Raw genomic sequence first — 17,536 nt, forward strand, 5'->3', positions numbered from 1 at the left:
ACTTGCACCAAATTATCATGGGATCATTACCTTGGATTTTGCATTCCTCGGGTTTCCTATTGATCCAAGAGATTGAATAGATAGCCTCATCATCGACAGGAGCCCTCTATCCTTTCCATTTGACCCGAGGGGTCATATGATTCATGCACAGGTCTTCCACTACATTAAGTCATGGATGTGATTTTTGGCTTTTGTACATAGCCACTTGTATATGTCTTTTCTTTGGGCAGGACCACCCTTCAATTTCGAGGACAAAATCATATTTTTAGCATATCTTATGACATTGACTTTGAGAGCTTTACATATCTAGGTATTTCCTTAGATCCTATACTATTGGAGATTGATCTATCATGGGATTTAGGTCATACAGGAACACCAGTGAGATGGAGTTTGTCTATACCTTTGTGGATGACCTTAGTGGCCTTGGAGCTACCATCATTGATAGTGAGTTGACTGATACCACTTATATCTCTTTTGTAGACACTTTGTTAGTGCTTAATGATGATGATCTTTATGATGATCTAGCTTCTATTTTAGAGGGACACACACATATAGAGTGTCTTACACATGGAGATATTCTGCATGGGTCGTCGGATCATACTCATACATACATCATGTCAATAGACACTTGGGTGTCATTTTTGGGACAACCTAAACTCATCCCTACAGACAATGGTTTTGCAAGAGGAGCCAACGGACAAAACATTGAAGTTTCTGGTTCTTTTAGCTATGCTACTCAAACAATCGGTGGAGATGTGGAATTTACATTCCATGTTACCCTAGATTCCCTTGAGTATGATGTCATCATTGGTGGAACTTGCATACATGACTTGTTGTATTCAATTGATGAATCTATATGCAAACAGTCACCGTAAGCACTCCTGCAGGCATTGTATAATTGTTATTATGGGAGGAAGAGACCTTGGAGGATCTGGAACTTCCAGCATATCTTATTGAAAAGATCCCTATGATTCTGGTTGAATTGGAACTTTCCAATAAAATCACCACAGCTCAAGCACAACTTTATCCAACACGAGAACACAATCTCATGACCCTCGAGTTATGGGATTTGTTTTAGGACAACCAACACTCCATGGCTCATCTTGAAAGAATTCCCTTTACACAAGACTTGAACATGCCATGTTTGGGGTACTTTGAACATACAATGTATATTGAAACTAACTCCCTTACTTGCAAGTTTTTTGTGTTATGTGTTGGAAGCAGATTTGATCTTGGGGCATAAATGGACTATTGCTGCCCAAGCACCACTGTGCTTTGCTATAGCAATAGAGTCATCATGATGGTCAGCGACAAAAAGTTGACAATACCATATTGCAAGGAAGAGGATCCAACTTTAATGGATTTCTATGATGCTAAACGTAAAAGGTTACAAGCCTCTTCCACAGAAGCCTCTCTATATAATGACCTACCATCTGCGTCAACAACCGACTCTGATAAAGCATCTACTCCTTCAACCCCATCCTCACCACAACGAAGTTCAATGCCAAAACCTCACAATCAACAGCTTTTCCTGAAGAAGTTCCCCCCCTGCACAACCATCTAACTCTAACAAGGAACTCAAAGGAAAAGCCTCGAAGCCTATGCCTCTTCATCGACAAACCCCAACAAAGGAGACAACTACATGCTTGAAAGCCTCATCATCGACAGCCACTCCACAAGAGACTCTAACCTTGTCATCGTCAAAAATACCCATGAGTCTCAAAACCTACACCCTCAGCGCCAACTAATGTGAAGGAGGTCCCAAAACCTTCCACTTCCACCAGAAATAAAAATTCACCAAGACAACATAAATCAAGGTATCTTAATGGTATAAAAAGGTGGGTGGATAAGAAACTACTTGTAGCCCAAGGCTACTACAAAGGTGCTAATCAAATTTGGGTGCCACGACAGTCAAAGCCTCTTCCTCAACACAGCACTCCAAGGCCAAGGAAAAATAAAAGCACTCCACAACAGCATCCACGAAAGCCTATGCGAGTTCCTAAAAGAACTCCACCAAGTCAACAAGTGTGGATACCAGAAAATTTACTACAAGCACAAGGGTACTACCAAAGTAGTGCCAAAGCTTGGATTCCCAAGCACATCAAAAAGTCTCCTCAACTTGTTCAAAGAGAAACAAACCTTAGCACCAAAGGCATCAGCCCCACCAGTTTATAATGTACATCAAAGATGGGTGCCTGTGCATGTGCTTCAACAACAAGGATACTATGATGGTAATCCTATTATATGGTTGCCAAAATCGAACAACGTGAAGAAAACCTCACCACCGGCTTCAACCCCAATAGCCTCACCTTAAGTTCGATAAGAATGGAGGCCCAAGCAACACCAAGCAAGTCACTCAACCACTCTCGTGCATTCAACACCTACACAAGAGCTTGTGTGTTCGAACAACCCCAACGGTAACCAACCAGCAGTCTTACTACCTACCACCTCGACAACATTTGAGCAAAAAATTCAAGAGTCAATTCCCACATCTGCAATGGAGACTTATGAGCGCATCAAAGACAAACTCACAATGATCTTTTCACCCCTATGGATGTGAAGTGTAAGTGCAGAAGCTACGCGACAGACATAAGACCTGTTCTCTCAAAAAGGAGAATAGCCACAAGAACCTGTTGCTCGCAAGGTGGTTTAAAAAAAAAAAAAAGACACACAAACACAAGGGAGTCACACATATGGCCTATCAAACAACTCCCAAAGAATCTTAAATAGCCATTCTAGTTGTGTTAAGCTTATAGCTTACTATTCTTTTGGCTATGATAATGTAGCAGCTACTCCATGAGGACATATCCATACTGATGCACTTGAGAATATTGGCACCAAAGCCTCACCATCGACAACTTCCAGGTATATCTCTGGATGGGGGGCCATGGTGTGCAAAAGCCTAGTCAATGATACAACCGATCGCCTAAAAGTTTCCGTCAAATTACAAACCTCTCCAAACGACGCTACCATCTTCACAAATCAATGATCTCCAATCCTTCGTGAAGATATCTATATTCACCTCGCAAGTCAACGTAATTCTTTCAACCTCACTAACAAGTTGCTACTTCAACACAAAGCAGTTCAATAAGAGTCTATTTGACTCAATTCTTGTACTTCATGTATAACACTTCATAAGAGTACTTAAATATGCATAAAAATAAAAAAAGCACATGGGAAGAAGCATGCAGGAATAGGTTCTATTCAATAACATTTGACAAGAATCCTGCCACACAAAGGGACATCATCAAAGGCCAAATTCTTCAAATGATGAATGTCGCTTCAATGAATCAAATGAGGAACTGAGAATTACTATCTCGTTCTGATAATTATGTCTACGTTTCTCCGAATCCTTCCCTCTCTTCTCTCCCATTAATAACATCTCTTAGCATCCCCACTAACACAAATCACATGTAACCTTGCTTATGATTGCAAAAAATAAAGTGAGCAAAAAATCCCAAAAAATGCTCACACACATATAAAAATGTAAATTATTCACAAAAAACCCCACCTCCCACCTTGTTAGGAATTCCCAATATACCACTAACCTTTTCAATCACTAACTAGCTTTTCTTATTCCTTCTAGAGGAACTAAGACCATTGACAAAGCAACCGACAAAGCTTGTCCATTCTCCCCACACATCGGTCTTCAATGCGATCACGGAGGACGCGATCACTATCAGGAAGGGGAAGATGTTAACCTATTCCTAGGGTTAACAAGATCTATCGCCATTATCTTACGTCAACGAGTCACAATAGATACACCAAAGGGTCATACATTCAAGATATGAAGCAATAGTGTCCAAAGCTACAGCTTGGATGGACGCCCGTAATGGTGTGACAGAGTATTTATGGTGATTCCCACTTCAAGAGCGTGTGGTAGCAAGTTAAAATGAAGTCCTAAGTAATATACTTTATGGATATATTATGAGAGTAATCATTGCAATAGCATTAGGCCTCTTATGAGCCTAAAGTGCCCGGCCGGCCACAATTTAAGTGAGTGTGAACACTTATGGCCATGTATATAAGTGAACTTCTCTCATAATACAATATACTCTCCCATTGTGCAATTGAGTCTTGCTCTTGCTAATCCTCTTGCTAATCTCTCTCCCTAATGCATGCTAGTGAGTGTGTGTGAGTGAAGTGATGTGAGAGGAGGGACGAGTACCCGTAGGGCAATGTGGCGGTGTGACAACGCTCGTGGTGGCGGGAGGCGTGGTGGAATTGCTTCTCAAGGAGTTGTAGAGCTTGGAGACCTCAAGGGTTACGAGCTTGGCCATTGGAAAGATCCTCACGACAGTTGCGGTTCACCAGGTGATCTCTTGTTGGATGTGTTTCAAGGGGGGTTGGGTGAGCCATAACATATACATTCAGATGTATGGGGACTGACCAAGAGTATAATAATTGCAGGTCGTAGATATTATGTTACATTCATTGATGAATCACATAAGGAACGTGTGGGTTTATTTTATGAAGGAGAAAAGTTAGGTCTTTTCTCACTTATAGAGATTTAAAGCTTTGGTCAAAAAGGAAAAAGGGATTGGATGGTAGTAGATAGCTTGATCGACATAACCATTACTAATACCAGACTTGAGCTATGTTGTTAGACTTGTGAGTTAGCTTATGTAGGGCCCTAGGAAGCCACACTTGGATGTGGCTAGACGGATTCTTAGGTACATAAAATCCATAGTTGATTATGGACTTTTCTATGAGGCTAGTACAAAGATATAGCTACATGGGTACACATATCCTAATTGGGCTAGTAGCATCACAAACAAGAGATCTACATGATCATTACTAAGCCAAACTGGAGCTAGTTGTATCTCCAATCCAGGCATTCAGACTTCTGGTTCCCCAAAACCTCACAATAATAACAATGAAAAGTGCCTTTGGGTATTCCCCCTGGTCTATCTGGCCCGTACTATGGTGGTGGGTTGGTACTAATTGGATTAATAGGAGTCACTTGCTGCCTTTTTGACTTGATCTTTAGCTAGTATCTTAACTCTTTGTAAGCTTCATCTTCAACAAGATCCTAGAGGTGAGTTCAGTAAGTTCTAGCAGCAAATCATGCTCAACGCATTGTGGCATCCTTCAAGTCCTTGTGGAAGCTCCATTAAAGATCCATTCACTATGTTTTGAACTTCTCTGTGTGAGCTCACTTGTTGGCTTTAGAAAGGGCTTCCCTATAGCAACAACATGGCATTCTTATGTGCATACAAGCAAAGAAATGACACAACATATGGCACACAACGGTAGAGGCATAATGCCCCCCATTTTCCCCCCATTCACTGTGCTTCTTGAGGCAAGGAGAAATTTAATTTGGGTGCTAACATCAAGGTGATTTCATAAGATGTTCCTAGCTAGGCATACTTTTGTTTGGTGCCTAAGCCTACCTTGGCATCTTATGGTGCCTAACCAAAAGGAACCCACCCTATGGAAGGCATCTAAGTGCTTCTTAGCCACCAACCCCTTGATGTTGCCTTTTGCCACTCGCCTCCCACACCCACTTGCCCGCCTCCCATCTACCTACTCCCTTCACCTCCTACCCATCCTTTACTACACCACCTTGCCTCCTCATGTGTACGCTGAACTACCTCTGCTCGCCCGTTGTGACTTTTTCTTTCCCACTCAAAGGTGCCTACACAAGGCACCATAACCAAGGTGCCTCAAGCCCCTTTTGCCTCTCATCCCAAACTCTCCTCCCTTCTCTTACTTTCCTCCTCCCTCCTCCCTCCTCTTCTACCTCCCTAGGATTTCTCTCACTGTGTTTTTTAACATAACTTTTTGCCTCCAACTCCACCTCTCTCTTGTCTTCCCAAGGTGCGAGCTCTCGTTATTCCCAAACCTCACCATTGCCTTCCGTGTTGTGACCATCACGGGCGCTACCATCACTTAATATTTCTTTGTAATAGTGCCAATACGACCACACATTTTTTAGTGCCAAGCTACCTTTTGTTTCTCTCATTGTTGTGAGCCACAAGGCTACCTCTCATCGTCCACCACCCTGGATGGGACCCTCAGTGCTAATCTCTTTGACAACCACCCGCCGGTGCCATGCTTTGCAGCCAGAGCATGATTAAAGCTCACCAAATTGCACTCAACGCCCCCGCAACAATGCCCCCTTAGAGGATTTTTTTAAAAAGGAAAAAAGGAAAACAAAAATGTTAATACCCTAATCTTATCTTTAACCCCTCTTTTTTTTTGTTGGCACCTCCCCTTCAACACCCCTTTCATGCCTCTATTGGTGTCCATCTTATGTGAATTCCCTCCCTCTCTCCAAGCTTCCTTTGCGCCATGCCGCCTCGCACAAAGAACCCACAAACCCCCTCCCTAAGTGCCCTTCCCATTCACAAGGGAACGCCCAGAGCCAAAGTGCCAAAAGCCTATGATTTGGCAATTTGTAGAATCCAACTCCAACGTAGAGAAGGATGTACCACCGCCTCCTGAACTAGTCCAGGACCCAACAGAGGCAGATGCAGAAGCAACTTCTAGCAGGGACGAGGAAGACCCCCCCAAAGAAGCTACAAATTATGTGGAAGAGCTGGAGTCTACCAATGATTGACACCTCTGAGCCAAAGGAGTGCCCACCAAGGTCCCAGGGAAAGGTAGCAACTTGCACTGCTTCAACTTCAATGAAACACCAAAAGCAGCCACCATACATCTCTTGGAACTTGTTTTGCAATACAATTCATCTCCCACTCTTATCTCTTGGAACTTGTTTTGCAATACAATTCATCTCCCACTCTTATCTCATTACTTCAATGATGATCATACATCATATGGGCCTTCTATACTTCACTTGCATCTTTTGGCCATCTCCCAACATGCCAAGAGTACTTCTACCTCCCACCCCATCCTCCTCAACCCCTCAAATCTCACACACATATCAAACCCCCCCCCCCCCCAAAACACCACGTCACACCTCAAACCTTCAATATGGCATTCTAGGAAGCCACCATACTCTCTATCACACATGGCACTCCATCTGTAAGGAAGGAGGCATCCATTTTGGTCCACCATGACACCACTTGTCTGCCACCCATTTTCGTGCTCTTGTAGCACTTTTCTTATCGCCTCATCCCATGTTGTCTACATGCTCCCAACCAGATCCAAATTAGCCCCACATACTATTGCCCCGTGCTCACACATGCTCCATGGTAAGCTATACCATTATGGCACCATCATGAGCTCTTACCTCATTTGTCATAGCCACTAAAGCCACCTATGTGGGTCCACTCCTTACTTGGACAAAACCCATTGCTACCGCCTCCATACTGCGTCCACCTACTACTGCTCTCTCTTCTTCACCTCACCAAACCCTAGATACCACACCCTCTTCATTTGCACGACCAATCAGGTGCAGACCTAGGACTTAGCCCCGCACACATCCATAGGTTCTACCACTCAGCCCCACTGTCACCCCACCCCTCTACCCTCTCCACACCCCATGCTCACACATGCTCCACGGTAAGCCATAGCCTTACATGAGCTCTTACCTCCATTCACTCCTTAGCAAAGCCATCTAGGGTGGATTTCACTAGCCCGATCCCAAACACATCCATAGCTTCTACTACTCGCAGCACTTCTAGACCACCTCTCCTTCCTCTCCACCCCTGGACCTTTCCAATTCCTTCTTTCCCACTGTCACCCCGCCCCTCCACCCTCTCCACACCCATGGATCTACCACATTTTCAGCCAGCTTCTCGGCAGAAAGAGGACGAGTCCTTGGGATGCCACAACTAGCTAGCTCCTTGGCAAGCTGCATCCGCCAGTAGGGACGGTACGTGCACCATCGACTAGCTGCTCCTGCTCAGTGGGGGTATCGGCGGCTCCTCCAAGGGCTTTAGTGGAGGCCATGGGCGGCAGAGAATCCTGCGCTGCAGCCCGGAGTCTTTTTTTATCAACCAATTACATCCTTCCATGTGGCGCAGTGCTTTTTTTGAGCACAGCGTCTTTTTTATCAGCTAATTAATTGCTTCCATGTGGCGCACTCAGATTGCACACTTTTCTCCGGCCTTCTTACGCTACCACGATGGTAAAGAATAATAAGATAACAACAAATAATGGTTATTAGAATTAATAATAATAATTCTGATATGCCTCTTCCACGGTTCTTTTGTTCTTTTCTTGCTTCCGCAGCGAGAGAGAGAGAGAGAGAGAGCGAGCGAGCGAGCGGGCGCGCGCGCGCGCGGCAGAGCGAGGGAGCTTTGCCATGGTTCTGCATTTACAATGTTGCTTTGATCGCGCAGAGAAAGAATCAGGTTAAGAGGGATTTCCTGCCCCCCCCTCTCCGGGCACACTTCCACCCCGCGATCTGTTCTAGCGATGGCGCGTCGTCCCCTTCCCTAATTCTCAAGAGCTGAAAACAAATACCTTGTGCACCATCAGAGCTCCTTGACAGAATAAACAGCAACATCGTCTTTGAAGGAGTTCATATCTTCTACTGTTTTGTTCGCTCTCCGAAGAGGTAATCCTAACAAAATCTACATTTCTTTTCTGTAACTATAAACTCGAGATGACCCTAACATTACAAAAGGAATTTGTTTTAACGGGTTATTATCTATCTGTAGCATTCAATCAACATCTGTGCACAATTTAGGGCATAATTAACCTCTGCTACGCTTATTCCCAAAAGGGTTTCTTGACTTTTTGTGGCTATATATAACTTTCATACATCTGACAATCTGCAGATTTGAGGTCTCTAAGTCATCCACTCTTAAAATGTAGTTTTTTCAACAATGAGGGCAACTAGCCAACAATTTGGGCGATGACACCTTAACATAGTTCTATTTTGAGTGCAGTATCTGCAAAGAATTGTTCGGAGGTTTTCGGATGTGCTAAAGAAATGATAATCTCAGGGTTTAAATTTGGTGTCATAGGTCTTCAGGATTGCATATCAAGTCTTTCTCCATTCACGTTCTTGTCATTGGCAGGGTGGTTTGTGCGGCACGGCACAGTACGATTTCCAGGAAGATGCCACATTGTGAACAAATGGAGGCCCTATATCCTCATGGCTTGGCCTTGCAAGTCCTTGTGAGGACATCTATGTTTCTCGGAAGGCCTGAATTGGTGGAGGTTAGTGGATGAAGGCGAGTTCTTGCAGCAGCAGGCTGCAGGATGATGACGATCTTCATCATAGAGTCTGATGAGCCTTTGGGTCCAGAGTTCAAACATGCCTCTTCTTTTAGCCTCTTCACTAGGACACAAGACAGCCTTCTTTATGCTTACATGCCAGGAGCAGATTGCGATGAAATTCGCAGCGGACACCTTGACTTGAAAACAGTGGATCTTTGTCATTTCAAAAACATGTTTTTTAGTGATATATGATTAAAGGCCTTTCCTGGTCACTTAGTGGTCATCATGCATCGGTAAGGTTCTCCAATGCATGTCTTTTTTTTGGCATTCCGGATTGAATGACCTGGCAGTTGACGGAACTGTTTAAACAGTTATAAAGTTATCAAGCTGCTGGGGGATGGCACATATGGGAGTGTGTGGAAAGCACTTAACATCCATAACAATGAAATTGTAAGTTTATGCTTTTCACCTTCTATGCTCTGATTCTAGGGGCTGTTGTGGCAAATCTTGGTGCCGAGACTGGGGTGTTTCAAGTTTACTGTTGTACCTATTTTCTATGGCCAGGTTGCTATCAAAAAAATGAAGAGGAAGTATTATTCATGGGAGGAATGCATGAGCTTGCGGGAGGTAAAGGTATGTGCAACATTGCATATGCGAGTCCATTTTTCTTGTTGTTTCCCCCCTCTTTTTAAACTTTTATATCTGATGCAGTCTTTGCAGAAGTTGAATCATCCACACATTGTGAGACTTAAGGAGGTTATTAGGGAGAACAATGAGCTGTTTTTCATCTTTGAATACATGGTATATATCAACGGTCTTCTTCTCAGACTCAGTGCTCATGTTTGACTATTTTCATTGGGTTTGATGGGCCGAATGATCGCTCACCATTGTTTTGGTGTTATTCGTGCTCATTCTGTTTCCTGATGTGTTATTTATTTGGTGTTGATGGGTGAATCAGGAGTTCAACTTGTATCAAGTCATGAAAGATCATGACAAACCTTTATCAGAATTGAAAATAAGGAACTGGTGTCTCCAGATATTCCAAGCATTGGAGTACATGCATAAAAATGGGTATTTTCACCGGGATTTGAAGCCAGGTGATTTTTCTTCCTCTGTACATGGTTTGCAGATGTGGAGGTTAATTGCGGCACTGTTGTACAAATTTCTGATCCACTTTGTATGTGTTTTTTGTCTTCAGAAAACGTGCTGGTTACAGGGGACCTCATCAAAGTTGCAGATTTTGGATTGGCTCGGGAAGTTCACTCCAAGCCACCATACACTGACTATGTTTCCACTCGATGGTAATATTTTGTATCTGTATGTATGTATGGGAGGAGTTTGGTTTTAGATTGTCTTTCCACCAACCATTATATGTTACCATTGTCGATGTATTTTGAAGGTATCGAGCACCGGAAGTACTACTCCAGGCGCGCTCTTATGGTCCTGCTATTGGTACTCTTTGATTCCCATCGCTTTTGTGATTGGAATTTTTTGATTGTGTTGCTCGTTTTTTATAACCACAGTCGGACAAGCTTGCAGAGTTAACATGAAATTGTGCAGACATGTGGGCAATGGGAGCAATAATGGCAGAGCTTTTCAATCTTCAACCCCTTTTTCCGGGGGAAAGGTTGAACCATCTGGTCTTCTTTTAGCAAGAAGTATTTTTTAGGTTGATAGATCTGAGGCCTTGGGCAAACTCTGAGGTTCCCTCACTGGGTCTATAATTGGCTCTGGGATGGGGTCTTGAGTAGGGAAACTTAAAGTTGAGGCTAACTTAGTGGGTGGTTTTTCAGTGAGCTGGATGAAATTTTCAAAATTTGCAATGTGATTGGTACGCCAAATCACCAGACATGGCCTCAAGGCATGGAACTTGCCGCTTCCATGAACCTTCGATTCCCTCAGGTTTGGCCTTGGGCACTGTACATACAGCATGTATGAGCGCAGGATTACATTGTATCAGCTTATAGAGTTTGTTATTGAGATTGAGTTAGCATTGGTGTTGATGGTAGCTTCTGTGTTAATGCAGTTTTCCGCAAGTAATCTATCTATGCTGATACCAACTGCAAGCTCGGATGCAATTGACCTTATACTGGTACCGTTTGGGTTGAGTTTTTTTTTTCTTTTTTCTTTTTTATTTTTTGAACGGGCTCAGGATGTCTATTGATTATTGCAATGCTTGTTGCTATCTTTTGGTGAGATCATGTATGAGAGTGATCCCAAGCTGTATTGATTGTTGTTGCACACTCATATGGAAATGTCATTGGTTTTTCTGCAGGCCTTGTGCACATGGGATCCAGAGAAAAGACCCACTGCAGCTATGGTCCTTCAGCATCCGTTTATCAAGGTTCAGTTTGTTACTCTTTTCTATGGTGTACGGGCTGTCATTATTTACCTGTTTCTTTTGATTTTTTTGCAATGCAGCTCCCTTGGAAACAGTAGGAAGGCTGTTGTGCTCACACATTTAGGACTCAAGCAACGTTCTAAAGCAGAAAGAATATGCATAAAGAGTAGGGACTAAAGCACTTTAGAGACATAATACTCACCCTTACCTGCTGGTCCTTCATCCTCTCGGACCTCTCCCCATCCAAGGAAAAGGGTGTGGTTTAGTATTCGAACTCTTATCTAATACTTTCACATTCGGAAGTAAATTGAGTAAGCAATTTAATCTTAACACATGTTTTGATGGTATTAGACTCTAGAGATAAAATCAAGGGTCTTTACACATGCACACACCCCCTTTAAAATCAAGGGTCTTTACACACACACCTAAGCCAATAGTGCAGGTACAGATCTATGCATAACTTGACATGTGCACTGTTGAGTTAGAACAATGCACTGGGGCCGGCTTTGTCAGGTGCTTTGTGGTAATCCAGAAATCATGAGTTGTACCTGATGCAATCTTAGACCCGCCAAGGAACCCCTCAATGATGTCATAAAGTCTTGAGATGCATCAGATACTATTTTAAGCAAAGAATATTGTAAACTCAAACTTTACTATCAAATTCATTTTTTAAGAGCAAGAAAAGAAGTAATATATGTGATGATATTCTCTTAACTATCATCTAGAAAATCATGAGTTGTACCCGATGCAATCTTAGAGTCACCAAGGAGCCCCTCCTTGATGTCAAGGAGGCACACCACAAGGCTCAGCCAGGTCTTTCAAAGGTGAAGGGAAGAATCTAGGGGAGTCTGTCAAGTGATGGGCCTAGGGCTGACATCCTTCCCAAGGTTTATTTTCTCATGCACTACTGTTTACACCAAACTGAAAGTGCCTGTGATATCATTGAAAATGAAAACTCCAATGTCAACTTTAATCATACCCAAAATTCTAAATTGGTGGATGCACCACATGCCCAAGTGACTAATCCTTGGGCAATGCCACTTCACACTCACAGTGTATTGTGTTAGCATTATTCATCTCCTGGTAGTGTGCCCAAGTTGTGTATCAGGGGTGCCCAGATTTATCCCGGGCAACACCTTATTTTTCCCTCTGTTCAGGGCCCTTGGTTGTAGGGTTGGCCACCCATTATTCACATGTTTATTTTTTTGTCCAGTCGTGAGTCTTTTCTTTTGGAGCAAGTCGGCCAGCTTATTTTGAAGCTATATAAGGGTTGTCTCCTTCTCATTTGTACTCACCTTGACAGGGGCTTCCAGGCCCAGGTCCTCCCTCAGGGGAGTTGCTCATCATGCCCTCAGTTACAGGGACCACCCCTTGCACAAGGCTGATTGTATCATTACTTCTTCTTCATTATGCAGATTCGTTTTCTTTCTCTCTGTGCCTATGTCTCACGCTTTCCGCTGTGCACACTTTTGACATGGTATCAGAGCACCGGGTTGAGGCTCTTCTACAGAAGGTATTTTGGCGTTTTTTTTGTGAGAGAAAGATTTCTGCGTTTTTGATACCGCTGGTTGCAGAGGAGGGAGCGTTGTGGTCTTGTTTGGGGCAGCCAGAGGAGGTACCCTCAAGGCTGCGTTTTCTGCCCTTGTGAGTAGGTGAAGAGCAGCCAGTATGGCTGCGTTTTTCTCTAGAGGTGGGCAGCCTGGCTGCGTTTTTCTTCAGAGGAGATGCTGGGCAGCATGGCTGCGTTTTTCTCCAGAGGGGGTGCTGGGCAGCATGGCTGCGTTTTCTTCCAAAGGAGGGGGTGCTGGGCAGCGTAGCTGCATTCTTTCTCCAAAGGAGATGCTGGGCAGCATGGCTGCGTTTTCCCCCAGAGGAGGTGCTGAAGGTGCTGTGTTTTCCTCTTCCCTCTTTTCTTCTTGGTACACGTGCTGCCGGCTTTTTACAGCAGCGTTTTTTGCATTATCTCATCTGCATTTCTGGAGGCAGTGGAGGTAGGTGTTCTTTTCACGAATGGTGCCTTCCCACATGGCCTTGAGCCCTTGGTCGGCTAATCTTTGCTTTGTCAGAGTTTTCAAACTCATGGGTGCACACTTGGATTCACATCCTCGAGGTGTGTATGGAAGACAGTTAGTCCTTTCTCGACAGCAGAGGGGGTCTATGAGTTTGTGCTAGTTCAGCATAGTCTTGCTGGTGTACAAGTGTTTCCTTTAGGTTCTCAGGGTGTTCACCTTGAGAGGGGGATGTGGTTACTTGGCGAGGTGAGCCACTCCTATTCCCCAGGCAGATGGCCTTCTGGATTACAGGTACAGGCACAGGAGTCTTCATCCCTAGGATGAGCATTGATTTGGGAGCTTGGTGTACAGGTTGATATCGGCATTCATGCAGAGGCAGGCTAGGTCACTTGGTGACGAGAGCTGTTGTCAAGGTTCACAGGTACTTGCTCAGTTGCAGGATGGGAACAGGATGCATGGCAGGTGTACAGGTTCATTGGGTATAGGTAGGTACCAGTGGAGTAGCAGTTTGGAGGAGATGATTTACATCAGATTGTGCTTTGGGATGATGAGTTGTGGATGTTCGGTTCCACAGGGACACGTGACTAGTTGGTTGGGAGCTTGCCAGCTGGGGGTGTCAGGTTTTGGCAGGAGAGCTTTCTTGAGCTCAGTGTCATAGTTAACACCAAAGAGCTCAGGGGGTGTTGCCATGTGATTGGGTGACTCATAGGGGTGTGTGAGTAGTAGTCCCATCACGCGACGACGAGTTATGGATACAGGTTTTAAAGGTCAGGTGCTAGTAGGATTGTCAGCTACAGTGCTGGAGGTATGTTTCTTCCACTTGGAGTGTTAGCAGGACAGAGAGGCATTATTGGACCGAGGGATACATGGAGATCCGGAAACCTTGTATCTGGAGATTGGTGCCCAACAAGCTCAGAGTCGGAGGCTTGGGTACCAAGGCTGATGTTGACATTGTGGGCCTCTAGGGTGTCTAGAGGGGGTGCCAACAAGGAGACAGTTTGGCGGTGTTCTCTAAGGAGCATATTTTTTCTTGGAGGTAGAGGGAGCACATTGTGTGGATTGGTGTGATACAGATTGGGTTGGAGATATGGACATTTGGTGGTTCATTTTTGGATTTTGTTGGACTTCTGGATTGGGAGAAGTTTCTTGGAGTACATGGCAGAGGCAGGAGTGGATCAACTTCTCGACTTGCTTTGGAGGTTCCTTTTCCAGCTCCTTGGACCGGTTTCTCTCCCAGGATTTGAGAGGGGGTATTAGCATTATTCATCTCCTGGTGTGCCCAAGTTGTGTATCAGGGGTGCCCAGATTTATCTCGGGCAACACCTTATTTTTCCCTTTGTTCAGGGCCCTTGGTTGTAGGGTTGGCCACCCATTATTCACGTGTTTATTTTTGTCTAGTCATGAGTCTTTTCTAGAGCAAGTCGGCCAGCTTATTTTGGAGCTATATAAGGCTTGCCTCCTTCTCATTTGTACTTACCTTGACAGGGATTTCCAGGCCCGGGTCCTCCCTCAGGGGAGTTGCTCATCATGCCCTCACTTACGGGGACCACCCCTTGCACAAGGCTGATTGTATCATTGCTGCTTCTTCATTATGCAGATTCGTTTTCTTTCTCTCTGTGCCTATGTCTCACGCTTTCTGCTGCGCACTTTTGACATATGCCCCCAGGACCTATGCCTAGTGGTGGTGGAAAAATCAACCAGTAGCGCAAGCATTGCCTGCAGCTAGACAACCACTGCACTTGCCTGCATTGCCAGCAGTAGGAGCGGCAAAACCTACTAGACAGTGGGAGTCGTCTTGCAATTTCCTCAAGTGGAAATGCCACCACCTTTGTTGCCACTCCAACCAACTTTGCCAGCCTTGGCTGCCTGAGCAATCATTGAGAAGCTCTTTGGGGTTGAAGATCTCTGTTGCTTATTACGTTGTGTCCTAGAACATGACTTCATCATACAATATAATTAATGCTTCGAGTCAAGCTTGCAAGTCATGCATTGATGACCAAATATTTTTCATGATCTACTTGATCATACAATATAATTTAGGCTTCAAGTCAAGCTTGCACATCATGCTTTGGTGACCACATATTTTTCATGATCTCTCATCCTTCCTGCAACACTCATCACGTCTCTATTCATCCACATCATTTACAGCCAGTTGATGACTACATCCACTATTCACATTTGCCTATTTACTCACAGGAGTCATCTCGCTGACATTATCAGCAGTCAAAGCTTCTTGAGACTTGGACTGATCTCGAGGTCTATATAGATATTACTTTAGTCTATTGAGGTTTGGGTGCTGATGTCATGAGTTGCAATGTCTAAGCTCATAGTTTATGCTTTAGTTGATGGTCTTAGCATTTTTCATCAGGAGTGATCGGTGTCATCGTATTGCACGATAAGTAGAGGGTGATATGTTTTTCAACCGCTTATGCAACAGGTGCAAAGTCATGATGTCTTGTCCATGTCTACGAGGATATATCCACATATTAAGACATGCCATGCTGATAATTTTTCTTGTAAGTTGATTGAACTCTACTGTCTTTTTCTTCTTGAAATGCTTGTTACGATATGATAATGATGTATATGTAAATTGGTAATGATGGTAGTGTAGGCTCAGAACACACAGTGATTCTGTTTGATTACAGGGACACAACATGCATATCCTTGGAATGATAATGGAGCCATTGCTGCAGAAGGGGTAGACCACTTGCCGAATACAGAGTTGTCCGTTGGCTGGAGTGTTCCCAAAAAGCGACATCCAATAGTGTCAGGTCTGCGGTATGAATGGTAGAGATGCAAACATTTTTATGAATCTAATTTTGGGCTCATGAAAGTGTAATCATTTGGTTTCATAGGGATGGATAGGGTTGGAATTATTGGAGCTATCAAGCAGGTAAGATGGTATCATGTCTGTATTTTGCATGAAGTTTTCTGAGGCGTCTCTTTAGTCATTTCTGCAGCTGTGCGTGTGTAATAGTCTTGTTGCTAGATGACAAGAAGCACATGTGTTGCAACTCCCTGACCCTCAGTACACTCATGTAAGCAGGGAAGTAAGCAGTTATTAGTTGCCAATGATGCCTCTACTATCCAGTCTGAAGCACACCAACCTGCAAATCTACAAGGTCTGTTGTGAGGCACAAGACTTCTTTGATAATGTGCTGGTACTGCATGTTTTCCATGCTCACTCTCTCTCTCCTCCCTCAGCTGTCGCAGTGATCTCTCCACACATGATCCCAAGAGCATTTCCTGCCGCTGTTCCTGTGAAGGCCTCTTTGCCAGCTGCCTGCACTGCAAACAGGTATCACATTTATAGTCTCTTGTCAGTGCGAGTTAATCATAGAGAATACCTTATCAAGTGTCTGACTGTTTGCTCTCCTTTGAAAACAGGCAGAAGATGCAGGCAGCAGTGGCAGTGACCCCCACTGCTGTCACCTTTTCTACTTTGCAACCAAGCATACAAGGTCTATTTGGGCCCCCTGCAGGCTTGCGTCATGGGCTTGTGCCTGCTGGCATCCACTGGCTTGATAACTGTGTTAGTTCTGCATCTTCGAACGATTATTAGTTGCTAACATCATGCACCGGCACTAACGTCTTGGTTGGTTTATTGTTACCTTGGCTGGACTTAGTTGAACTGTGTTAACTCACTACATTTGTTTGGAGGATTTCATGTCTGAGTAGGTTGAAATGCCATCTCTTTGAAGCTCTGGATGTTCTTTCTATAAGTCATTGAATCTGACATGGGATCATGTGATGAATCTTGCTTATGGTCATGGACAGGCTACAATTTGGACTTTCAATTCTACTCAGTTAGAAATTTATATATCAAATCACAGGTCTACCATGGTATATTTCTATATGATTTATGAATCCATTAGAAAATAAACCTTGCTCTCTTCAGCTGGAGAAGTTTTTGGCTTGTTAATGACTATATATAGGTAAGTTCATTAAAAGGAATCTACACCTCATATGCTAGAATAAATTTCACGCCTCGGGAGGAGAAAAAAGGGAAAGCATAAAGGTGATGTAGGAGGGTGGAAAGACCCAAACATTTGCTATAGATTTTTCAGAGTCCTTCCCAAGGAAATAACAATGCCAGATGCTGCCTTGT

The 17,536-nt window shown here is 43.9% G+C and overlaps 1 protein-coding gene across 1 annotated transcript; it reads left to right on the forward strand.

Annotated features, from left to right (window-relative positions):
- The first annotated feature begins 8,069 nt into the window (after window positions 1-8,069).
- LOC147612729 (cyclin-dependent kinase F-4-like) lies at window positions 8,070-17,255 on the forward strand. The gene is made up of 18 exons (XM_086783296.1): window positions 8,070-8,467; window positions 8,934-9,368; window positions 9,447-9,525; window positions 9,640-9,708; window positions 9,787-9,876; window positions 10,034-10,172; window positions 10,274-10,376; window positions 10,475-10,527; window positions 10,636-10,702; window positions 10,869-10,977; window positions 11,102-11,167; window positions 11,351-11,419; window positions 15,866-15,944; window positions 16,074-16,199; window positions 16,284-16,321; window positions 16,475-16,550; window positions 16,633-16,726; window positions 16,816-17,255. The coding sequence occupies exons 2-18, from the start codon at window positions 9,361-9,363 to the stop codon at window positions 16,988-16,990; spliced, it is 1,440 nt and encodes a 479-aa protein (XP_086639422.1). The 5' UTR covers window positions 8,070-8,467; window positions 8,934-9,360; the 3' UTR covers window positions 16,991-17,255.
- Window positions 17,256-17,536: the final 281 nt, after the last annotated feature.

The sequence above is a fragment of the Cibotium barometz genome, chromosome 45 (genome assembly GCF_041138505.1).
Source record: "Cibotium barometz isolate CiBa-2024 chromosome 45, ASM4113850v1, whole genome shotgun sequence".
In the NCBI taxonomy this organism is placed as follows: domain Eukaryota; kingdom Viridiplantae; phylum Streptophyta; class Polypodiopsida; order Cyatheales; family Cibotiaceae; genus Cibotium; species Cibotium barometz.

Coding starts and splice junctions, on each gene's coding strand:
- LOC147612729 (XM_086783296.1), top strand. Junction 10,173..10,273: donor TCACCGGGATTTGAAGCCAG/GTGATTTTTCTT, acceptor TTTTGTCTTCAG/AAAACGTGCTGGTTACAGGG. Junction 10,528..10,635: donor CTCTTATGGTCCTGCTATTG/GTACTCTTTGAT, acceptor GAAATTGTGCAG/ACATGTGGGCAATGGGAGCA.